A 24,794-nucleotide genomic window follows, 5' to 3' on the forward strand; every position below is an offset into this window, starting at 1 on the left:
TATATATTAGAATCCTCAGTGTGTGTGTGTGGATTATATATATATATATATATATATCCCAGCCCTACAAATAGGACATGGCAAATAAGGATGTAATGCTGAGTTATCATCCACATATATGCAGAGACAGATCCTATGACCTATGTGATGGGGGGGGTTAAACATGGGGCAGTAGGCTAAACTCCCCGTCAGGTGGCCCCTCGTTTAGACAAACCACCTTGAGACACGACGCGTCTTCCCACAACACAATGGGGGTGACGAATCACTGTCTGAAAGCACTACTAATGATGGAGCGTGCCTGACAGCACTCTCTCTCTCTGTAGACTAGTGTGTGTGTGTTTTTTTTAGTCAGTTCTAAAAATGTCCATATCTGTTTTCTGGCCAGGATAACAGCACCACCACAGTACCTCAGAGCAGCAAGCAGAAATGTTACCACCTCCACTAACCCTCTTCCTGTTTTTCAGGCAGGCCACGCACATGCAGCCAACTCCACTTCCTCTGTAACAATGCTTCTGTGGCACTTCAGAGTACAGAGGGTATGTGAATGCGTCTATGTGAGTGTGCGTGCGTCTGTGTGTGAGGGAAGGACTTGTGATGCCAGTCTTTCAGAGTGGGAGTAAAGGGAGCCTGGGCGCTCCACCCTGCGTATGTCCTGTTCTGTACGGGGCACTAGTGACGCAGTCCTTGTTCTGAGAAGAGGCAACGCTTTGTGACATTGAGGCTATTGTCATGCAGGGCAGAGGACGAGGGAGAGAGGGGGCAGGGTGCTATGGTGATGAAACAGGCAAGACTGAAGGAGAGCCTTTGTGTTGGTTCACAAGGTTTCGTCTCTGCACTCATTGCCACAGACCAGAGACAGACAGACCGACCCCAGGGACAGATGTAACTAGCCTACATGAGGCAGGCAGCACATACAGTATATTGCGCCCCAATGTGGACAACCCAAACACACCACTAACACAGAGTCTGGGCAGTGTTTTTGCTGGAGGTGGGCACACACACACTATCCACAGTAGGTTGTGTATACTGTGACAGTCAGGCCTAGTGGGACAGTGGATGTGTTTTAACAGCTGGGAGAAGGGGCTATAGGAAGTGTAGGAGAGAGGGCGAAAGGGGGGAGACAGAGAGAGGGACAAAGCAAGTGCAAAGGCAGCGTATGCAGTCATCACAGGCTGGATGCAGCAGTAACTGCAATGCAGATGAAGTCTGTCTGCCATCTCCTTCACCTCTCGGTCTGAATAAATTGCCAACATCCACTTTTTGAGGATTCTAATAAAACACATATTAGCCCTGTTAACTGCACTTCGACAGAGTGAGTGAGATAAAGATCAGGGTTATGTGGCAAGGCCTGCATGCAAGCTGTCCTGATTTAGGGACAGAGGGACAGAATATGTGCAGTCGGAGCTCTGATAAATTACAAGGTGAGAGTTCTAATATCCCAGGCTTCTGAGAACGCGCCAAGAGCCGGACAAATATAGTACCTACCACAATGATGTAAGGCAGGAAAACTGGGGCTCTATCGGTGTGTGTGTGAAGACCGCATTGCCTTATGGTTGCCTCCAATATAAGCGGCACCACATTTTCTGCTGATAAAATTATTTCCGCCGCCATCTAAACCAAACGTCTCTGCTGACTCAGTGCCCATTCATTCACAACATGGTTTTCTGCCAGGAGTTCTTATCTTACCTGCTGGGAGCCCTTGATGGAGTGTCCCCTCCATTTTCATGAATGGCATCACCGTTCTGCTGGACTTCTGAAAGGGAGGCGAAGGCACTGTTATCCTAAACAATATTCTACAACTAAACACGCATACATACTATAAATAAATCCAAAAAAGGTATGACGACAAGCCACAGGCATACTAAAACAGACAGCCAGACACACAGCGGTACTCACTGGTTGAGGTGGCAGCGTTGCCGTTGAGCAGTTGTTCCTGGTTGACGGTCAGACCGTCTAGGAACACGGTCAGCTCTCCCGTAGCAACCACGGCCCCCTTATTGTCCAGCACCAGCTTCAACACCTCCTTCACATTCTCCACTGAGGAGGGAGGGGAGACATGGCAGAGACAGGGGAGAAAGGAGGAGATGGGCACAGGGCATGGCAGAGACAGGATGGAAGAGAACACAGCTATTAGTAACTCATTAGCGAGAAAATGTCTGATACAGTATTTGAGGCCCTACTTGAAAATAACAGCATTCTTTCTAAACCATTTACTGTGGAATACTGTGCCCAACAGCAGAAAGGGATACTGCAGTTCATCCTGAAGAGTGAGAACAAATTCTTTCAGGGGAAATAATATCAGAGCTGATATCCTGTTGCCTATTGACATTGTTCTTGTCAAGGTTAGAACATAAAAAGGAGGAATAAGAGATGAGGCGGGTTGCCAACTACGTACATTTCCGGTCGTGCTGCTCCAAGGCCTGGAGTAGGTCCAGAGTGGCTTTCCCCAGCAGAGCATCAGCTTTCAGGGTGTGGTGACTCCACACCTTAAAGTCCACTTGCGTGTGAGGCCTGACATTTCTGCAACACAGCACAGAGGTCACACATCAACTATACCGCATGCACACGCAAGTGCGCACACACAGAAAGTGACCTGGACACCTGTTAGACTACTCAAGTGTTCATTTCTTATAAAACAGTACTGTGCGTCCAAGACAATTTTCCCCTTGGGAGCAAACATGTTTTTCTTATCATATCTTACACCAACTAACTGGTGGTTTCTTTATCCAATTCTTCTGCTATAGAAATAAACTACTAGCACTATTACAGCGCAGTCAGTGCTGATATGCTTTTCAAGATGCACAGCATGCATTACAAACAGTCACAATATCACCATGACTCAATGCAATGACTGTAGGGCCTGTTACCCCACTAATTAAACTTTAAGTGGCTCCACTGAAGTCAAATGGGCAGACAGACAAAAACCAGGTTTCCATCCAACCATTTCATACAGATTAATTACTCAAAGCGAAAAAAAAAAGTCACAACTAGGCTTAAGGAAACAGGGAATGCCGGAACAATTTTATAAAATGTCGACAGACAATTTAATCATTCGACAGGTTGGGATTTTTTTGTGCCTGTAAAATTAGTTATTCATTATTTGTATGTGCACTACGTTAACACACACACTTTAATCCCAATAAAATCAGTTTGGTGGGAAAATGTGCATAGTGTTATCCAGATTTTTGAATATTCGCTTGAAAACATGTCACCAACTGGATGAAAACCTAGCTACAGACAGCCAGCCAGAGAGGAAGGATCTTCTTGTGACTTCTAGCAAGGTGTCACAACCTGGGGTGATATGCAGCATTTGATAATAATTGTAATTAATGTTTTTCAGCAATCCTTAGAAGGGCTCCCTCAATCTGAACATGTCTCCCGTCGTCTGGGCAAAGCCATTGACAGCGCTCTAATCCAAATCAGCTCTATACACAGGACACGCTTTAACAGGGAGAGGTCTCAGCGGTCTGTCTGTGGCATACACAACATCTGAAGGGACGGGAGACTCAGGAGTCCGCCTTGTCGTTACCCTGTTAAGACTTCAAAGAGTTGTGTTTAGTCATTGATTTCAAATCGCACCTCCATGATATACTAGGACTATCGCATTGGCCATTTCCCTTGACAATTACAATTTCTTGAGCCTTTCGCAAATGCTTGTTTTTGGTCACACTCCCTCTCCCAGACCTCTTTTCCTCCTCTGCAGATCAGACTGGTTAGTATTCCTCACACAGGCACGGGTCCCCTCCCCCTCAGAGAGCGACCGAGGGCTGCCTCTGACTGCAGAATAAAGAACTACCCTGGTCTATAGAAACACAGGCAACCAAGAAGAGAGAGAGAGAGAGTGCAAGAATGAGAGATGAGCGTTAAGAAAACAGAGACGACCAGAAAGCGTGCAGAGGCAGACGGAAGTAAACAACAAAAAAGACAAAAGGTAGTAAACACATCCAGATTGTGCCCCAAATGGCATCCCCTGGCCTAGTCGTTTAGGTCAAAAGTAGTGCACTATATAGGGAAGAGAGTGCCATTTGGGACACATTTCCAGTAAATCCTTCTAGAAGCTGTTTGATAAATGAAAAGCTGATAGCTAACCAAGTGTGTTTAACGCCAATGCAAATGGTGGCCCTCTCCCTGCATTCAGAAAATACAGTGCAATATACCAGCAGTGTTTTGCACTAGTGTCGGCTGTCTACAGACTCACTTTCAGCCAGGTACTTTTTCCACTTAAAGTACCCATTGATAGAACTGGTGATGAAGAGAAAAACTCCTGGTTTAACAGTCTGCCCCGCCTCTTGGTACAGGGGTGTGTGTGTTGTGTACGCTGGGGTTGGTTGCATCGGAATTTCTTCACATGGAGTGTGGCAACGACGAGTCAAAATACACTTAGCCTATTGTTTTCTGGCACATTAATTAATTAATTTTTCTGTGCAGGGTCCGACATTAACATCTGGTCAGTCACTGGCACGACAGGGCAAATAACTTTCCAGCTAATTTTTTCATTCTAGTTCAACATTTACCTGCTCTGTCGCGGACTACCATTGGAGACCTCGCGTCTACCATTGAGGAATAGGATTGGCCGTTCAAGCACCACCACGTTCTGTCCCACGAGTCACAACTTCGAGTGGTATATCAGTTGATAATTTCACACATCACATGTGAGCTGTCCTTAGCAAAAAAGAAGCACCCAGCAATCTACTCGCTAGGCTTATTTATTTTAGGGAAAGGGATTTGCAAAACCAAACCTTCAATAGTGAACATACTAGCAATATGTACATTTTGACGAGCCATGACGAAACGTAAAAGGAATTAGAATGTTGAAAGAACGCCTGGATACAGCAGTTAGCTGTGGTATAGTGGCCATATACCACACCCCCAACATGCCTTATTGCTATTATAAAACTGGTTGCTAACGTAATAAAACAGTAAAAGGTTTGTCATACCAGTGGTATACAGTCCGACATACCCCAGGTTTCAGCCAATGAGCATTCAGAGCTCAAACCCGATTTATAAAATTGTAAATAAATCCCTTTCCTGCATGAAAATCTTATCAAATGTTATTGGTCACATACCCATATTTAGCAGATGTTATTGTGGGTGTAGCAAAATGCTTACATTCCTAGCTCCAACAGCGTAGTAGTATCTAACAATTCACACATACCTAAAAGTAAAATAACGGAATTAAGAAATATAAATATTAGATTGAGCAATGTCAGAGTGGCATTGACTAAAATACAGTATATACATACAGTGGGGCAAAAAAAGTATTTAGTCAGCCACCAATTGTGCAAGTTCTCCCACTTAAAAAGATGAGGCCTGTAATTTATCATCATAGGTACACTTCAACTATGACAGACAAAATGAGAAGGAAAAAAAAAAATCCAGAAAATTACATTGTAGGATTTTTAATGAATTTGCAAATTATGGTGGAAAATAAGTATTTGGTCAATAACAAAAGTTTCTCAATACTTTGTTATATACCCTTTGTTGGCAATGAAAGAGGTCAAACGTTTCCTGTAAGTCTTCACAAGGTTTTCACACACTGTTGCTGGTATTTTGGCCCATTCCTCCATGCAGATCTCCTCTAGAGCAGTGATGTTTTGGGGCTGTTGTTGGGCAACACGGACATTCAACTCCCTCCAAAGATTTTCTATGGGGTTGAGATCTGGAGACTGGCTAGGCCACTCCAGGACCTTGAAATGCTTCTTACGAAGCCACTCCTTCGTTGCCCGGGCGGTGTGTTTGGGATCATTGTCATGCTGAAAGACCCAGCGACGTTTCATCTTCAATGCCCTTGCTGATGGAAGGAGGTTCACTCAAAATCTCACGATACATGGCCCCATTCATTCTTTCCTTTACACGGATCAGTCTTCCTGGTCCCTTTGCAGAAAAACAGCCCCAACGCATGATGTTTCCACCCCCATGCTTCACAGTAGGTATGGTGTTCTTTAGATGCAACTCAGCATTCTTTGTCCTCCAAACACGACGAGTTGAGTTTACCAAAAAGTTGTATTTTGGTTTCATCTGACCATATGACATTCTCCCAATCTTCTTCTGGATCATCCAAATGCTCTCTAGCAAACTTCAGACGGGCCTGGACATGTACTGGCTTAAGCAGGGGACGTCTGGCACTGCAGGATTTGAGTCCCTGGCGGCGTAGTGTGTTACTGATGGTAGGCTTTGTTACTTTGGTCCCATCTCTCTGCAGGTCATTCACTCGGTCCCCCCGTGTGGTTCTGGGATTTTTGCTCACCGTTCTTGTGATCATTTTGACCCCACGGCGTGAGATCTTGCGTGGAGCCCCAGATCAAGGGAGATTATCAGTGGTCTTGTATGTCTTCCATTTCCTAATAATTGCTCCCACAGTTGATTTCTTCAAACCAAGCTGCTTACCTATTGCAGATTCAGTCTTCCCAGCCTGGTGCAGCTCTACAATTTTGTTTCTGGTGTCCTTTGACAGCTCTTTGGTCTTGGCCATAGTGGAGTTCAGAGTGTGAATGTTTTAGGTTGTGGACAGGTGTCTTTTATACTGATAACAAGTTCAAACAGGTGCCACTAATACAGGTAACGAGTGGAGGACAGAGGAGCCTCTTAAAGAAGAAGTTACAGGTCTATGAGAGCCAGAAATCTTGCTCGTTTGTAAGTGGGAGAACTTGCACAATTGGTGGCTGACTAAATACCCTTTTGCCCCACTGTATGAGATGAGTAAAGCTGTATGTAAACATTATTAAAGTGACTCGTGTTCCATTAAAGTGGCCAATGAATCCAAGTCTATGTATATGGGGCAGCAGTCTATAAGGTGCAGGGTTGAGTAACCGGGTGGAAGCCGGCTATTTAACAGTCTGATGGCCTTGAGATAGAAGCTGTTTTGTTCCAGCTCTGTTCTGTCCCAGCATTGATGCACCTGTACTGACCTCGCTTTCTGGATGATAGCAGGGTGAACAGGCCGTGGCTCGGGTGGTTGAGGTCCTTGATCATGATCTTATTTTTGGCCTTCCTGTGACATCAGGTGCTGTAGGTGTAATGGATGGCGTCTTGAGAGCCCTGCGGTTGCGGGCGGTGCAGTTGCCGTATGAGACGGTGATACATCCTGACAGGATGCGCTCAATTGTGCATCTGTAAAACTGAGGGTTTTAGGGGCCAAGACAAATTTCTTCATCCACCGGAGGTTGAAGAGGCGCTGTTGCTCCTTCACCACACTGTCTGTTTGGGTGGACCATTTCAGATCTTCAGTGATGTGTACACCGAGGAACTTGAAGCTTTTCACCTTCTCCACTGCGGTTCCATTGATGTGGATAGGGGCGTGCTCCCTCTGCTGTTTCCTGACATTAAGTGAGAGGTTATTTTCCTGGTGCCACTCTCCCAGGGCCCTCACCTCCTCCCTGTAGGCCATCTCGTCATGGTTGGTAATCAGGCCTACGACTGTTGTGTCGTCTGCAAACTTGATAAACTACAGAAATCCAAAAGGAGAATGTGAGTGATGAAAGTTGGACAGAGGATCTCAATCTCTGCAGAATAAATACTTGGACCAGCTTTTTAAATTTATTTTAAAGTTGAATAAAAATGTACGCTATTTTCTGGCAATTGTGCCGTTACTATGTGCCAGATATTAAGCCGACAAACCATTAAGATGGCCCATTTGTGAGATTATAGAAATTACAAGTCAGAGCACAACAGTATGAGTACTCCCTCTTAGACGAGGTGACTTTAAAACCAATGTTTCCCTGTATTTACCCCAACAAATGAAATTCTAATTAGCTGCTAATGTGGCTATCATAAAGAAATACAAATGCAATGATGATCTGGACGAGACTACCGAATCAAGGCAAAGGTAAGAATCTTTGGATCGGCCTCCCGAGTGACACAGTGGTCTGAGGCACTGCACCGCTAGTTGTGCCACTCGAGATCCTGGTTTCGAGTCCAGGATCTGTCGCAATCGGGAGACCTATGGGGCGGAGCACAATTGGCCCAGCATCGTCCGGGTTAGGGGAGGGTTTGGCCAGCAGGGACTTTCTTGTCCCATCGCGCTCTAGCGTCTCCTGTGATGGGCCAGGCGCAATGCAAGCTGACACGGTTACCAGGTGTACAGTGTTTCCTCTGACACATTGATGGCTGGCTTCTGGGTTAAGCGGGCATTGTGTCAAGAAGCAGTGCGGCGTGGTTGTGTTGCGACGGTCGAGAGCCATGCGTCCGCCACCTCTCCCAAGTCCGTACGGGAGTTGCAGCGATGGGACAAATTGGGGAGAAAAAGGGGTAAAAGAAAAACATCTCTGGATTACCTATCAAATGTTAGCTAAATGTAGTAATTAATACATTTGCAACATTTATTTACATGTTAGCAAAGGTGCCAGCTAGAGATGTGCAGGAGCTTGCAGGAAATTGTAGTCTTGCGTGATGTCTACTTTGACAACAATTAGCATTTTCGAATAAAGAGACAAAAATATTGATAAAAGTCAACTTGTCCGAGAGATTTACATAGTTATCAAAACATCCCGCCAAGGTAATCCTACACAAAACAACCCTTATTTTAGGTGTTTTTAAAAATGAATGTAACCATTTCCGTGTTTGACCGCTAGGTTTTATGACATCTCCACTGTGGGGCTCTATTGTCATAAGCTGTCAGGCCCTGGTCTAAGTATTTTGTGTTTTTCTTCATGTATTGGGTCAGGCCAGGGTGTGGCATGGGGTTTTTGTATTGTGGTGTGTTTTGTCTTGGGGTTCTGGTGTGTTTGTATTGGGATTGTAGCTAGTGGGGTTATCTAGCAAAGTCTATGGCTGTCTGGAGTGGTTCTCAATCAGAGGCAGGTGTTTATCGTTGTCTCCGATTGGGAACCATATTTAGGCAGCCATATTCTTTGAGTTTGTCGTGGGTGATTGTCCTTAGTGTATTTGGTCCCGTCTCTGTGTTAGTTTACGCAAGTATAGGCTGTTTCGGTTTTCGTTACTTTATTTGTTTTATAGTGTTTGTATTTAGATTTGTGTTACGTTTGTTGAATAAACATGGATCGCAATCTACACGCTGCATTTTGGTCCGACTCTCCTTCACCACAAGAGAACCGTTACATAAGCTACAGCAGGGTTTCCTAAACTCGGTCCTCAGTACCCAAGGGGTTCACGTTTTGGTTGTCTTAACACTACAAAGCGGATTTCAAATTAAGACAAACAAAAACGTGCACACCTTGGGGCCCTGATGACAGAGCTTGGGAAATGCTGGAATACAGACTAAAATGACTGCAATTCAACTTTGCCATGGTTTTCTTAGCTAGACACAGGTAGCCTATAGCCCTACATCTAATTTCAGATTGCCTACATGTTGCGTAGCCTAACGATTTAGCAGCTTGCTTAGTTCAAATTGACAAACTAATTCATTCAACATGAATAGTGACGCGATTTCTAAGAAAGAAGTGATTGTGTTGCCCAATAGCCTGCAGGAAAAGGCTACAGAGGATGGGGTTGTAATTTCAAATCACTGAATCAAATAATATGAACTGAATATGTTTGTCAACAACAGTGTTTCTTCTGTAGCCTATTCTGACTTAACATCAATCTAATTAAACATGTCCATTAATATGCATAATATAGTTAAAGGCTATTTATTAAATCGGTTTACTAGCTCCAGTTAGGCCACACAAGTGGCACAAATTGATTTGCGAGGACTTTAACATATTTATCATGGTAGGCTACAACGGCATATCATTTAATAGGATACTTGGACGGCCAACAGATGCAAATGTATTATTGGCCACGCTTAATGGAATTTTCCACTGAGGAATCCCACCCCCCCCCCAATGAAATGTTCCCTATAGTAGGAGCACGCAAAGGAGTTCTGAGCATGTGTAAAACACTTCGCTTGATGCGGCTTTCCATGAGCAAAGTAGACATTAAAATGCCATTTGAACCACCTCCAAGCGACTTTTTCTAATGTGCTCTAGTGCACCCCTAGTAGTTTTCCAGTACAATGTCACCGTTATTTCTTGATGCGCATCAGTTCTAGCGTGTTAATTTGTTTTATGGAAAAAGGGTTGGAAAGTAATAGGTAATAGTCTGCATAAATGACAATCTACAACTGGTAAGTCCTGTCTGCTCTGTCTCCTCTCACATGACTCAGCTGAAGCACTCTCAAACACTCACCACCTGATCGTGAAATATATTGTAAGAGAAATGCCATGGCGTTCACCACGCAACTTAGAAGTAGCCCAAAAACCTGCAACCAATACATTTTCACCCGCAACATTGTTTTCATAAAGTAGCCTAATTTTGCAGGAAAATCAAGGACATGGCAACCCTGCCTAGCATTCCTCTTGGCTAGCCGACTATAGCCATGTCAATATCTCTTTTTGGAACATCTGTCTTAAAGGGGAAGCGTCCTATTCTCAAATCACATACCAACTTAGAAACAAAAATGAATGGAATTAATACAACAAAGAACAGAGTAATGACTTGCAATGTTAAAGTATACATACACTACATGACCAAAAGTATGTAGACACCTGCACGTCGAACATATCAATCCAAAATCATGGGCATTAATATGGAGTTGGTCCCCCATTTGCTGCTTTAACAGACTCCTCTCCTAGGAAGGCTTTCCACTAGATGTTGGAACATTGTGCCTGAATGGAAGCAAGTCCCCCTAGCAATTGCAATAGTGAGGTTGGGCACCAGTCAAGTTCTTCCACACCAATCTCAACAAACCATTTCTGGATGGACCTCGCTTTGTGGATAGGGGAATTGTCATGCTGAAACAGGAAAGGGCCTTCCCCAAACTGTTACCAAAGTTGGAAGCACAGAATCGTCTAGAATGTCCTAGTATGATGTAGCGTTACAATTTCCCTTCACTGGAATTAAGGGGCCTAGCTCAAACCAGCCCCAGACCATTACTCTTCCTCCACCAAACTTTACAGTTGGCACTATGTAATCGGGCAGGTAGTGTTCTCCTGGCATCCGCCAAACCCATATTCGGCCATCGGACTGCAAGCTGGTGAAGTGTGATTCATCACTCCAGAGAAGTCCAAAGGCGGCAAGCTTACACCGCTCTGGCCGACGCTTGGCATTATGCATGGTGATCTTAGCTTGTGCTGTTATTGTGAAGTGGAAACGTCTAGGAGCAACAATGGCTCAGCCGCAAAGTGGTAGGTCACACAAGCTCACAGAACGGCACCGCCGAGTGCTGAAGCACTTAAAAATAATCTGCCCTCGGTTGCAACACTCATTACCAAGTATCAAACTGCCTCTGGAAGAAATGTCAGCAAAATAACAAGCTCCCGTCGAACAGTTCTTGTGCTGACGTTTCAACCAGAGGCAGTTTGAAACTTAGTAATGAGAGTTGCAGATTATTTTTTACGCACTACGCGCTTCAGCACTCAGCGGTGCTGCTTTGTGAGCTTGTGTGGCCATTGTTGCTCCTAGACATTTCCACTTCACAATAACAGCACTTACAGTTGACCGGGGTAGCTCTAGCAGAGGAGAAATTTGATAAACTGACATGTTGGAAAGGTGGGATACTAAGACTGTGTCATGTTGAAAGTTACTGAGCTCAGTAAGGCCATTCTATTGCCAATGTTTGTACATGGAGACTGCATGGCTGTGTGCTCAATTATATACACACACACACACGTCAGCAACAGGTGTGGCTGAAATAGCCAAATTTGAAGAGGTGTCCACACACACTTTTTAAATAAATACAAAATGTACCTACAGGGGTACTAAAATTCTATATAAAATAGCTATATGATCCATGGTACAACGATCTTAAAACAATTCCATATGTTAGCAGAGCGAAAGCATACAAACCTATAGGCCCTGCATGACCCCAATGCATTTAAGAACTACACCATGCCAGGGCCAGCAAAAATTCTGTTCGGACCAGTAGATTTTTGGCCAAATGGCTCGACCGGGCCAGAGAGAAAAAAAGTCAACGTTGGACCATGGTGTGTTTCATAGGCAGCCACAGAGTGGTGGCACATAGGCTGACTGTGCTTTGATTAACAAACAGCAAGCTGGACTAGTTTAAATGTTTTATTTAAAAGGTGTCAAAATGACTGAATAAAGTCCCTCATAAATCATACAACGTAGTTATATCTCCATGGTATCAATTCAGGACAAGTAAACTAAAGATCCCGTTTGTATTTTCGATATGAAGTCCATAAGGACTTGCAAGACATTAAAGTGAGTGACTCATCAGTAGCTGATCGAATTGCATCGTTAAGAGAGCTTTTCATTTGGCTCCATAATTTGCATACTGTTAGGCTTTTTGCCAATTACCTGCTGTTAAATTAAAGTCAGGAGACTATTACAGGATGCTTTAAAGGCCCTTTGCATTCAAAATTATTTTTGTCCTGTTTCATATCTTACAACAGCTGATGAAACCAACACTGAAACGGTATCAGTGTTATTTCCTGACAGTTGCTGGTTGAAAATACAATCTAGCATTAGAATATACTAGAGGCCACCATAATAGAGCTTGTTTTAGAACCAGTGGACTATGACTTGAAGGCCACAGCTGAGCTTCAGACAGGTAGCTAGCTACTCCTATAACATGTAACATACACAAAAACAAACCAAACAAACAGAGCCCTGGCGGTTGTCCGAGATAATTACCCCATCAAGGCAATTAGTGGCCTAGTTAATGAGTTTTTGAGGGCAAGTTTGAAATGGCATCCTTTTGCATTAATAGTGCACTACTTTTGAGCAGGCCCATAGGGCTCTAGTCAAAACTAGTGCACTATTCATACGGGATAAGGTGTCATTTGGAACACAGCCTGACATTTGGCTCATTAAAGCCAGAGAACCATAAAAGCTGCTAGGTTACAGGCAGCTCTGCTGGAGTTGCAACTGAACAGATACAGAAGGGTTTTTTCAGCAGAGTTCAAACCTCCGCACCAACAAGGGAAATAAAACAATAAAGCCAACAGGCTCTTTTTGGGAACAGAGTGTTCAGAGGAAAGATACAGTATGTCTGCTTTGGTTTTTCAATCATCGTCATTTCCTTGTGCTGTAGGCCATCTGCCCAGATTGGATGACTAAGTATTTGAGATATTCAGACTGCTCAGACTTCTAGTAGTTAGTCAGCTCTCCCACAAGCCCACTAAGTGTTCCAATGAATCCACACTGTTCCCGTCTCAGAACCACCCCCAGATAAGTAAGACCTTTGCGAAAATTCATCTTTTGTGTTTAACCACAAATGCTCATAGATCATGTGTAGCCTGGATCTAGCTAAATATAAAATAGTCTAGATTCCTTCTCCCTCTCGTCTTCCTATTCCAATACAGAACCGGTTAGGTTGAAGAAGCACTACAGAAAACGATTCATACTGAATTAACACACCATTGGTCTAACTCTAAAAGTTACCCTAGGAATACAATGTTGCTAGAGCATACCAAACAGACCACAGTAAGTGATTAAGGTGGTGAGCGAATTAAATGGGCTACTCACAACACACATTAAGAACACACACACAGAAGGTAGGGTTCCTTACAGAGTGAGCCGCTCATCCCACTTGGGGTTGGAGGAGCTGTGGGACTTTGCCGTGCGGCGCGACTCCCCTTCCGCTGTCACCTCCACATAGATGGACGTCCCAAACAAGCTCTTCTTCCGCTTGAGTTTGGCACAGGCAACGACGACATGTAGCTGCGACGTCGGTCCGTGGTTATAGCTACACTCCGTTCTGGAAGAGGCCGTGGCCATGTCATACACCACAGTGGAAGCCTGAAGACACACAAAACAAAAGGTGGTCAAAACGAGGACAACCTTAACTTCTTTGGGGTAGGGGGCTGTATTTTCACGTCCGGATGAAAAGCGTGCACAGAGTATACCTGCCTGCTACTCGGGCCCAGATGCTAGGATATGCATATTATTAGTAGATTTGGATAGAAAACACTGAAGTTTCTAAAACTGTTTGAATGTCTGAGTATAAACAGAACTCATAGGGCAGGCAAAAACCTGAGAAAAAAAAATCCAAAACAGGAAGTGGGAAATCTGAGGTTTGTAGGTTAAGTCTTAGCCTATCCAATATACAGTGTCTGTGGGGTCATATTGCACTTCCTAAGGCTTCCACTAGATGTCAACAGTCTTTAGAACCTTGTTTGATGCTTCTACCGTGAAGTGGGGGTGAATGAGTATGGAATGAGTCAGAGCTCTGCCAGAGGGCATGTGCTCAGTCAGGCGCGCGCTCGTGAGAGTTAGCTCTGTTCCCTTTAATTTCTAAAGACAAAGGAATTCTCCGGTTGAAACGTTATTGAAAATTTGATAAAAACATCCTAAAAATGGATTATATACACATCATTTGACATGTTTCTACGAACTGCAATATAACTGACTTTGTCTGGACCTAGTGCCTGCGCATTTGGATTACTGTACTAAATGCGAACGAAAAGGAGGTATTTGGACAAATTATTGACTTTATCGAACAAAACTAACATTTATTGTGGAACTGGGATTCCTGGGAGTGCATTCTGATGGAGATCAAAAGTGAATATTTATAATGCTAGTTGACTTTTGTTGACTCCATAACATGGCGGGTATCTGTATTGCTTGTTTTGGTCTCTGAGCAGTGTACTCAGATTATTCCATGGTGTGCTTTTAAAAAAAAAATATGACACAGCGTTTGCATTAAGGTATATATTTAATTCCACGTATAACAGTTGTATTTTCATCAACATTTATGATGAGTATCTGTAAATTGACATTGCACTTCCACCGGATGTTTTGGAGGCAAAACATAACTCGCTAATGTAAATGTTGATTTTTGGATATAAATATTAACTTTATCGAACAAAACATACATGTATTGTGTAACATGAAGTCCTATGAGTGCCATCTTATGAAGAGCAAAGGTTAGTGATTAATTTTTCCTCTTTTGCTGGAAAAATGTCAGTTTTTTTGTGACTAGGTACTGACCTAACATAACTCGCAAGGTATGCTTTTGTCATAAAGCCTTTTTGAAATCGAACACTGTGGTGGGATTAACAACAAGTTTATCTTTAAAATGGTGTATAATACATGTATGGTTGAGGAATTTTAATTGAGATTTCTGTTGTTTGAATTTGGCGCCCTGCACTTTCACTGGACGTTAGTCAGGTGGGACGTTAACCTCTCTAGGGTACGTGGACAATAAGAGAAGTCACCAGCAATCTGAAACACTGATAGTGTCTTCGGAAAGTATTCAGACCCCATGACTTCATCGCCTTTGTTACATTACAGGCTTATTCTAAAATTGATTAAATGAAACTTCAATATACACACAGTACCCCATAATGACAATGAGAAAATAGGTTAAGACATTTCTGCTAAATTGACCATAACAGAAATACCTCACATAAGTATCCAGACCCTTTACTATGAGGCTCGAAATTGAGCTCAGGTGCATCCCGTTTCCATTGATCATCCTTAAGATGTTTCTACAACTTGATTGGAGTCCACTTGTGGTAAACTCAATTGATTGGACATGATTTGGAAAGGCATACACCTCTGGATACGGTGCCACTGTTGACAGTGCATGTCAGAACAAAAACCAAGCCATGAGGTCGAAGGAATTGTCCGTAGAGCTCCGAGGCAGGACTGTGTTGAGACACAGATCTGGGGAAGGGTACCAACAAAAACAAAAATCAGCCGCATTGAAGGTTCGAGGAAACAGCAGCCTCCATTCTTAAATGGAAGAAGTTTGGAACCACCAAGACTCTTCCTAGAGCTGGCCACCCGGTCAAACAACGCAATCAGGGGAATAGGGCCTTGTTCAGGGAGGTGACCAAGAACCCGATGGTCACTGACAGAGTTCCAGAGATCCTCTGTGAAAGTGGGAGAACCTTCCAGAAGGACAACCATCTCTGCATCATTCCACCAATCTGGCATTTACAGTAGAGTGGCCAGACGGAAGCCACTTCTCAGTAAAAAGGCACATGACAGCCCACTGAGAGTTTGCCGAAACAAGAATCTCTGGTCTGACGAAACCACGATTTAACTCTTTGGTCTGAATGCCAAGTCTGGAGGAAACCTGCCACCATCCCTACGGGTCACTGCATGGTGGTGGCAGTATCATGCTGTGGGGATGTTTCTCAGCAGCAGGGACTGGGAAACTACTCAAGATCGAGGCAAAGATGAACAGAGAAAAGAGATCCTTGATGAAAACCTGCTCAGGACCTCAGACTGGGGCGAAGGTTCAGCTTCCAACAGGACAACAACCCTAAGCACACAGCCAAGGCAACGCAGGACTGGCTTCGGGACAAGTCTCTTAATGTCCTTGAGTGGCCCAGCCAGAGCCCGGACTCTAACATCTCTGGAGAGGCCTGAAAACAGCTGTGCAGTGACACTCCCCCCATCCAACCTGACAGAGCCAAGCTTGTAGCCAAAGACACGTCAAAGTACTGAGTAAAGGGTCTGAATACTTAAATGTAATAGTGTTTAATATTTAAAATGTGCAAACAAAAAATGTTTTTGCCTTGTCATTATGGGTATTGTGTGTAGATGGAAAAAACTATTTAAAATCACTCATCAATTTTAGAATAAGGCTAACAAAATGTGGAAAATTCAAGGGGTCTGAAGACTTTCTGAATGCATGAATAATTCGGACATTGAACTACTTATCCATTAATGACTTGCCCCTGCAATAACTTTTGACTTTCATACTGGGTATCACGATACCAAGAATGACACCACAGCAACAAAATAATGAAGGTATATTAGCCAAATCTTTGGGCAATATAATCACAAGGGGGACATCGGCTGCGCTGATATACAGAGTTGATCCGTGAGACATTTGACAGAAATGGCAACCGGCGGAACAATACAACCTAAAATTTAGGTTGTCGTCACTGGCTTACCACACACAAAAAATACCCAATAATGTCAAAGTGGAATTATGATCTCTAAATTTGTACAAATTTAAACAAAATTAAAAGTTGAAATGTCTTCAGTCAATAAGTATTCAACCATTTTGTTATGCAAGGCTAAATAAGTTGAGGAAAAAGTCACATAAGTTGCAATAATAGTGTTTAACATGATTGTTGATTAACTACCTCATCTCTGTACCCCACACACACAATTATCTGTAAGGTCCCTCAGTCGAGCAGTGAATTTCAAACAGATTCAACCACAAAGACCAGAGAGGTTTTCCAATGCCTCGCAACAAAGTGCACCTATTGGTAGGTGGGTGAGAGAAAAAAAGAAAAAACTGAGCATGGTGAAGTCACTAATTACACTTTGGATGGTGGGTGGCATAATCTGTCAGATTCTCTGTAATAATGATATGGGAATAATAATTAATTTTTATTTTGTAAAGTGGTTTCTTGCATCAAACACTGTCACCTTGTCTACTGGACAAGTGGATAAAAACAGGTTACTGTCAAGCCCTGCATGTTTTTTATTTTTTAAAATCTCAGATTGTATTGTAGGCTGAATGATAGAACAGCTATTTTAACATGTTAAAATGTTACGGGACTCATTTTCTTCGTTGTTTTTGACGGGTAGGCCAATCTGCTAGGCCTACATTATGAGCAAATAGTTTTAACAGTGGCCAAGAAGGCTACTGTGGCGAACTTAAAAAGAGGGTACAGCCTCTGTTCACAGTAAACATGCGCTGGAAGCATTGCACCGAATTTTCACAACGTTCAAGCTTGCGCTCAGCAGACCAGAACTGATCTGTCAAACATTTGAGGAAACATTGGTTATAGGTATGACTGTCATCGGCAAGGACTAGGGATTTTTGGGGGGGGGCAAAAAGCACAGGCAAAATCCTTGAGGAAAACCAATGTTTCGTCTGCTTTCCAACAGACACTGGGAGACAAATGAACCTTTCAGCAGGACAATAACCTAAAACACAAGGCCAAATAGAACAGTGGAGTTGCTTACCAAGACGACATTGAAATGTTCTGTGACTAGGCCACTCGGTTTGACTTAAATTCAGCTTGAAAATCTATGGCCAGACTTGAAAAAGGCTGTCTAGCAATGATCAACAACCAACTTGACAGAGCTTGAAGAATTTTTTAAAGAATGAGCAAATATTGCACAATCCAAGTGTGCAAAGCTCTTATTAGCCAGAAAGACTCACAGCTGTAATCGCTGGCAACGGTGATTCTAAAATGTATAGACTCAGGGGGGGTTGAATACTTATCCAATAAAATATATAATTTTTCCTTTCATATTTATTTATTTTTTATACAAATTTTGGAATGTTTGTTCCACTTTGACAGAGTATTTTGAGTTGCCAAAAAATGACAATTAAATCCATTTTAATCCCACTTTTGTAACAACAAAATGTGGAAAAAGTCAAGGGGTCTGGGTACATTCTGAAGGCACAGTACCTTTCGTATCCTTGGCTAACATGAGCTCGAGCTCACATCCAGGGGGGAGAGAGTCATAGAATGGCACATTTACATGCCTACTCACGATTGGTGCGTTTTGCAGAACCCTCCGGATCCTCAGCCGACTCCGTGGCCCATGATTGCCCTGTAACAGGAGACCGGGAGTAGTTAGTCATGCACTGTCAGCTGTTATATTAACACTGATCTGGGTTGTGCAAAGGCTTTAACCTAACAGAAGCAGTCACAGGGAAAATTTTAAAAAAGGGGGAACTTTCTTTATCTGAACAAAGTGCTAATGTATGGTTTGTTTGGTGAAGAGGAGTGACAACATATGAATGTCCTTAAACTGCCAAGATAAAATGGTTACCACAAGATCCCTTCCCTTCCTGTCCAAACTCAGATGGGGTGCTAGGAGTCGTGTACTCAGAAGCTGAGAGCCACAGACCAAGGCTCAGGGAGCGCCAAACTGATAACGGTGCAGATGGAGACGAGAGATAGAGCGCGGGCTAAGAAAATTATCCGTTGTCAGCATACATACGCCACCACCACTCAATTCTGAGGGAATAACACCACACAGACAAACATAGCCATCTGATATTGCTACAAATAAAAAACACAGAAAATCATGTTACTCACTGGCAAAGCAAAAGGACATGAAAACAGCCACAAACCATTATTATTAAAGTGCAGATATGCACACCAATTGCCACAAATTGTCTCAGACTGCCTCAAAGTGTAAAATACTCTCACGAGTAAACAGGGCAAGCAAGGCCATCATCTCAGAGCATTAAAGGCTGAGATGAGTGGCGCCAGAGGACTCCCAGCTGACTACGGGTGAAGTGCTGTTCATCAGGACAGGAGAAAGCCTCCATTGTCTTTAGACCAGGGGGATCAGGTCCCGCTTTTCCATATAATCAATAGGCTATGTATTATGATCTTCAGGCCCAAACTAATCCGAGATCAGCACTCCAACTGTGAGATGCCTGTTATAGATGGCCCCGGGGCTTCATCCAAACATCTCATGGAAGTCATTAGAGGGAGCAGAATCCAGAAGACCTTGAAGGGCACTTCACCCTATTCCAACACACTGCACTCGTCCCCTTCCTCACGGCACTTTATCAATCCTCTGCAAAACGCCTCTCAGTCCTTTACTCACCTTTTATCTCCTGTCCTCTCCTTCACACCACTGCTCTCCTGTACCCGTCTGGCTGGCATAGGGGGAAGGACGGTATGCGTCTGCCTTGCATTAGCTCCAGCTCAGCCGAGTGGCACAGAGACTACCAGCAGGCAGGCAAGATAAAAACCTTTCCCTGATCCCCTCCAAGCCTCCGTCTGGAGACACAGAGCAGCCCAACCAGAGGAGGATAGGAGACTAGGGGAGGATGTGGGAAGCGAAGTACAGGGGAGAGTAGGGATGTTGGCATCAGAACCAATGACACAGCATTACGGAGTGCATCTGGCATGGAAACCAACCAATGTCTGAGATTAACAACCTCTGACCAGCTGAACGAACAACCAAGAGACTCGCAGCATCATTACGCCTCCAGCTGTAACAGCGACATGACAGGGGAACAGATAGTTGGCATAACCTTAAAAAGGTGAACCGGCGTGACATCTAGGGCTGGCACAATTACTGTAAAACCGAAGGCTATGGATGAAGACAGTCATGAAAAGTGAAATAACCGTTAAAAAAAACACTTTAAATAAGACGTTTACTTCCCGCTTTGCTCCTATGGGTACACTCGCAATATTCTGTCACGATGTTGGCCTGGGGGTAGGTTTATGACAGTCATAAATACCTCTTCCCCCCTTTCTCTACCCTACTGATGTTACATTTGCAAACATCTTGGTTAACATAGAGATTCTGGGAACATCAGAAGGTGGGGGGGGGGATGAACTATATTCTGGTAATCCGGCCAATGGAACATATGCGGTGGTACTTAATGAATATTATGTCAGTTCGGTTGTCATCTGAGACATTCTCATCAATGATCAGATGACAACTCTACAGTGGAAGGTCTACACAGAGTTATTGGATTCACATAGAATTGCTGTTCAATTTAAATGTTTGAATATGAAATTATTTGTGATGGGATGAAATGTGATTTTAGCTTCTAAAATGTGAGATTTGGGCTTTCATAAGATAGGCTCTGCTCAATCAGTGGCCCGTCCCTGTGAAGGGACATGGGCTATAAAACTTTTCAAACACGCCCTCCTCTCCCTTCCTATATAAAGCCTTGACGACAATATAACCTCCTGTTCTGAGGATGTGAGGACGACGGTCCGATGTCAGAATGGTTCAGAGAACTACAGAATGAAGCCAACATCAGCATGAGCTTTGGTTGCGAATGGTTATGAACTTTGAACTCTTATTCACAACAGAAGTGATACCTCCTAGCTGTTGAGTTAGCAACAGCAGCTGCAAACGCAGGTTAGGAAGGAACAGAGAGTATCCCGTCTACCGCACAACGACGTTACTACAACGTATCCAATTGACACCAGACATTCTTCAAAGGACAAAGGACTCTGTTGGGCAACACGGCCTTCCATCTACCACCAACCTACCGAAGCGCAGCTCAGAGAAAATATTTATTGCATTTTCCAAATGGGCGGTAATTTAGAATGCATAAGACACTGTATTTACGATAGCACAGCGTCGCCCTTTGTTCCTCAGTCTTCCCGCTCTTTCACTCAAACCCAGCCCCTTTTCTTTTGTGTAACAAGCCATCATATCTGTTCCGCCCGCTAGGGACGTTTTCCTTTATGACGTAATTTGTAATCAAGTTATGATTAATTATATGTAATTCTGTGTGATTAGTTAGGCATTTAGTAAATAAATAAACTCAATTTTGTATTACTGATTCAACTTGTTAGCCAGGGTTCGTGCAGATAACCAAGAAATTACAACTTTCAGATGAGACTGAATTAAGGTGACAATTAATATTGACTGCTATTGATGGAAAATATTACTAGGTCTTTAAGAGTTTATTTGGAAGTTAACAGCTCTATAAATATTATTTCATGGTGCACCGACAAGTTAATTACATTTACATGATTAGCTCAATCAGGTAATATTAATTATGGATAAATTATTTTATAGAATAGCATGTCATATCACTTAATCCGGCATAGCCAAAGACACGACAATGCATTATATTTCTATGGCAGCACACGCAGTCAGAAGTGGAGGAGAAAATGTGCGTCAAATATTGCCTTCAAAAACAGTTATTAAGGTGACCGCGGTCATTTGGCTGGCCAATTATGGTCAGCAAAAATGTCATGACCATTACAGTGATGTCGTGCCTCAAAGACATCAGCGCTCAGTCGGTCTGGCGCGGAATGAACAGGCTGCATTAAAAAAAGAAAACAAGCATCATAGCTGTCCATCCTAAATGTGCAGATTGCAAAGGAAATGTCATTTTTTCCTCTGTGGATAAAAAGAGTGATGTTCTGCTTAATCTGACAGCACAGCAGAGACCTATAGCAATATCTCCTCACGAGTACCCTGGCCTCTCAGACTAGGAGTAGAGAGAGACAGAATAGGAGGAGAGAGACATAGGACTGGGGCAGAGCAGAGACCAACAGTAAGCTGCCATCAGTCTCTAATTCAGAAGGCTGACTAATGAAAAAGGGATAGTGCCAGCAAGACAGAGAGGCCAGGGAGCAGCTTATAATCCCCTCAGCCCTGGAAGTCTGTCTGGGGTTGGAGGGCAAGAGCACAGGTAATCTCATTCCCAGGCACTTTTCCGCCCCAAATGCACAGAGTCTGGTGGACTAACGCAAAGAACTTGGCCTTAGTTAGCCAATACAGAAAGACCGGGAGAAACTCCTGGCACATAGGCATTGGCTTGACCGTGAGGTCAGCAAGAATTAAATGACAAATTATTTACTCAGAAATTAACTGATGTTTGATTTTTGTTATAATTATTCATTAAAAAGTTTGCCATGGTGGGAACTTTTGTGTTTGCAAAATTAATTATGCAAGAACGGCAGTGGAAGCACCTTTATTGGCATGTGCCAAGACCAGAATGACCCATTTTTGAATTTTTTTAAAAAGAGTTTAAACCCATTGAATTTATCTTTGTATTCGGTACATGGCAATTTAACCGTAATTTTTTAAATGAACACTAGTAGGGCAGGTACCCTTGCCAGGGACCTCACCATACCATATTACCACGCTACTTACGAGACGATACCATATGTATTGCAATTTGATACTGTGATTTTATTGCGATTTGATGTTTCAAACATATTGCTCACCATAAGTCTACTGCAGAGGGACGGGAGCAATGAGAAAATGAGTTTTGATCAGTCATGCAAATAAAAGTCCTGAAATCTAATTGGCTCCCTATATAAAAAGCTGGAGAACAAGCTATGAAGAGAATATACTAAAGTATATATAGGTACAGCCAACAGGCAAAAAAATTACATTGCGATATTGACAAAAGTGATACGATATAGTTGGTAATAATATCCCGATATTTAACTATTGATCCCCCCCCCCCCATCACTATGTCATCACACACCCTTTCAGCCGCAATAATTCCGTTTGATGGAAACATCTCTGCAGATTTGAGAATTTTCACATTAAAATCTGTCACCAATTGGCTGGAAACCATATTGCTAGTGATGAAAAAACATCAGCGTACCGGAATAAAGTTCCTCGTTAGTCATCGCATCCCTAAGTCTGTCGACCAATACCATTTATGTTACGTGCGTCTGTCCACAAGAAATTTGCACGCTATCAATGTTTGAGGGTGACAGTCAGTGGCTTGATTATTCCCTTCTTCCTCTTTCTAGTCTACATATCATATTTCAAAGATGGAGACAAACTGGACCTTTGTGCTGGCATTGTAAAGCAGATGGAGCTAATTTGGACAGAACAGGAGACTCATGCAGATAAAATGCAGTATGCCAACACATTTCCCGGGCCTTCCTTTCACACCGCCTGATATAGTGGTCCTGGATGGCAGGGAGCTCAGCCCCAGTGATGTAATGGGCTGTCTGGACCACCCTCTTTAGCGCCATGCGATCAAAGGAGGTGCAGGTGCCATACCAAGCAATGATGCAGCCAGTTAAGATGTTCAATGGTGCAGCTGTCATCTGCTAACTTGGTGTTGGAGTCATGCGTAGCCACACAGTCATGGGGAACAGGGAGTACAGGAGGGGACTAAGTACACAGCCCTGTGGGGCCCCCGTGTTGAGGGTCAGCGTCGCTGTGCTGATATTACCTACCCTCACCACCTGGGGTCGACACGTTAGGAAGTCTAGGATCCAGTTGCAGACAGAGGTGTTCAGTCCCAGGGTCCTAAGTTTAGTGATGAGTTTGAAGGGGACTATGGTGTTGAACGCTGGTCTGTAGTCAATTAACAGCATTCTCACATAGGTATTCTTATTATCTAGGTGGATGAGGGCAGTGTGGAGTGCAATTGAGATTGCCTCATCTATGGATCTGTTGGGGTAGTATGCAAATTGGAGTGGGTCTAGAGTGTCTGGGATGATGGATGTGTGCCATAAGCAGCCTTTCAAAGCACTTCATGCTTACAGGTGAGTGCTACAGGGCAGTAGTCATTTAGGTATGTAGCCTTAGAGTTCTTGGGAACAGGACTGATTGGTGGTCAGCTTGGGACATGTGGGATTACAGACCGGGACAAGGAGCGGTTCAAAATTACTGTGAACATGCCTGTTGTCCAGTGCATGCTCTAGGAACATGCCCTGGAATACCGTCCGGCCCAGCGACCTTGCAATTGTTGACCTGATTAAAAAAAGCTTCCTTTGGCCTCTGAGAGCTCAGCCAGTCGTCTTGTTAGTGGGAGCGCTCACGCACGGCAATGTTTTTGTCGAGGTGTGCATAAAATGCATTGAGTTAGTCTGGTAGAAGCATTGTTGGGCAGATCAAGGCTGGGTCTTCCTTAGTAATCCGTAATGGCCCTGCCACATGCGGCGGGGCCTGTGTGATAGGGCCCTAGAACAAGGTGGAATCCTATGATTTCCGCTATGCAGAAAATGTAGACAATCAGAATTTGGTCATAAAAATGGAATCAACTAAAACGTGGAATATGCAGCTTTTTCCATAATTTAGCTGAAACCGATACAAACAAAAAAATGGCCTAATTGTAGTAATCTAAATGATTTCATAATTGTAAAAATTACAGATGAGTAGGCCTAGAGAAATAATTGTGTTTTGAGAGGGGAGTGGGTCACTTACGTCACCCAACAACTTGGCATTTACTTTGAGAAACATGTCAACCAAGTCATCAAAAAATTATATTATATTAACTAATATATATATATTAGACCCTAAATTCAGAGCATAGCAATACCCAAAGGACTAGGAGTCATCAGGCGATAAGCTGTTTTGCAAATTCAGTCAACATACTATTGATTAGCCAGAGCATGCCTCTTCAAAACAACCATTACTAGTGCAAGCACATCAGCAGATTCAGGACATTGTGGCTGTGTGCGCCGAGTCCGACATCCCCTTAGAAAAGCTAAGAAAGCTATGAA

At 43.4% G+C, this 24,794-nt stretch overlaps 1 protein-coding gene across 2 annotated transcripts in view; it reads right to left on the minus strand.

The window, feature by feature from the left end:
• LOC112215571 (NEDD4-like E3 ubiquitin-protein ligase WWP1) overlaps positions 1–24,794 on the minus strand; it is a 60,425-nt gene that overhangs the window by 25,805 nt on the left and 9,826 nt on the right. The window contains exons 1-6 of one of the 2 annotated variants that reach the window (XM_024374697.2): positions 19,444–19,629; positions 18,373–18,432; positions 13,469–13,698; positions 2,396–2,520; positions 1,897–2,037; positions 1,687–1,753 (exon numbers count right to left, since the gene is read on the minus strand). In XM_024374697.2, coding sequence (XP_024230465.1) covers positions 1,687–1,753; positions 1,897–2,037; positions 2,396–2,520; positions 13,469–13,677 — 542 coding nt within the window. In that variant the 5' untranslated portion in view covers positions 13,678–13,698; positions 18,373–18,432; positions 19,444–19,629. Of the gene's footprint in view, positions 1–1,686; positions 1,754–1,896; positions 2,038–2,395; positions 2,521–13,468; positions 13,699–18,372; positions 18,433–19,443; positions 19,630–24,794 lie in introns of those variants that run through there. The other variant, XM_024374696.2, reaches the window with a different exon arrangement.

The sequence above is a fragment of the Oncorhynchus tshawytscha genome, linkage group LG16 (assembly GCF_018296145.1).
Source record: "Oncorhynchus tshawytscha isolate Ot180627B linkage group LG16, Otsh_v2.0, whole genome shotgun sequence".
Taxonomy (NCBI): Eukaryota; Metazoa; Chordata; class Actinopteri; order Salmoniformes; family Salmonidae; genus Oncorhynchus; species Oncorhynchus tshawytscha.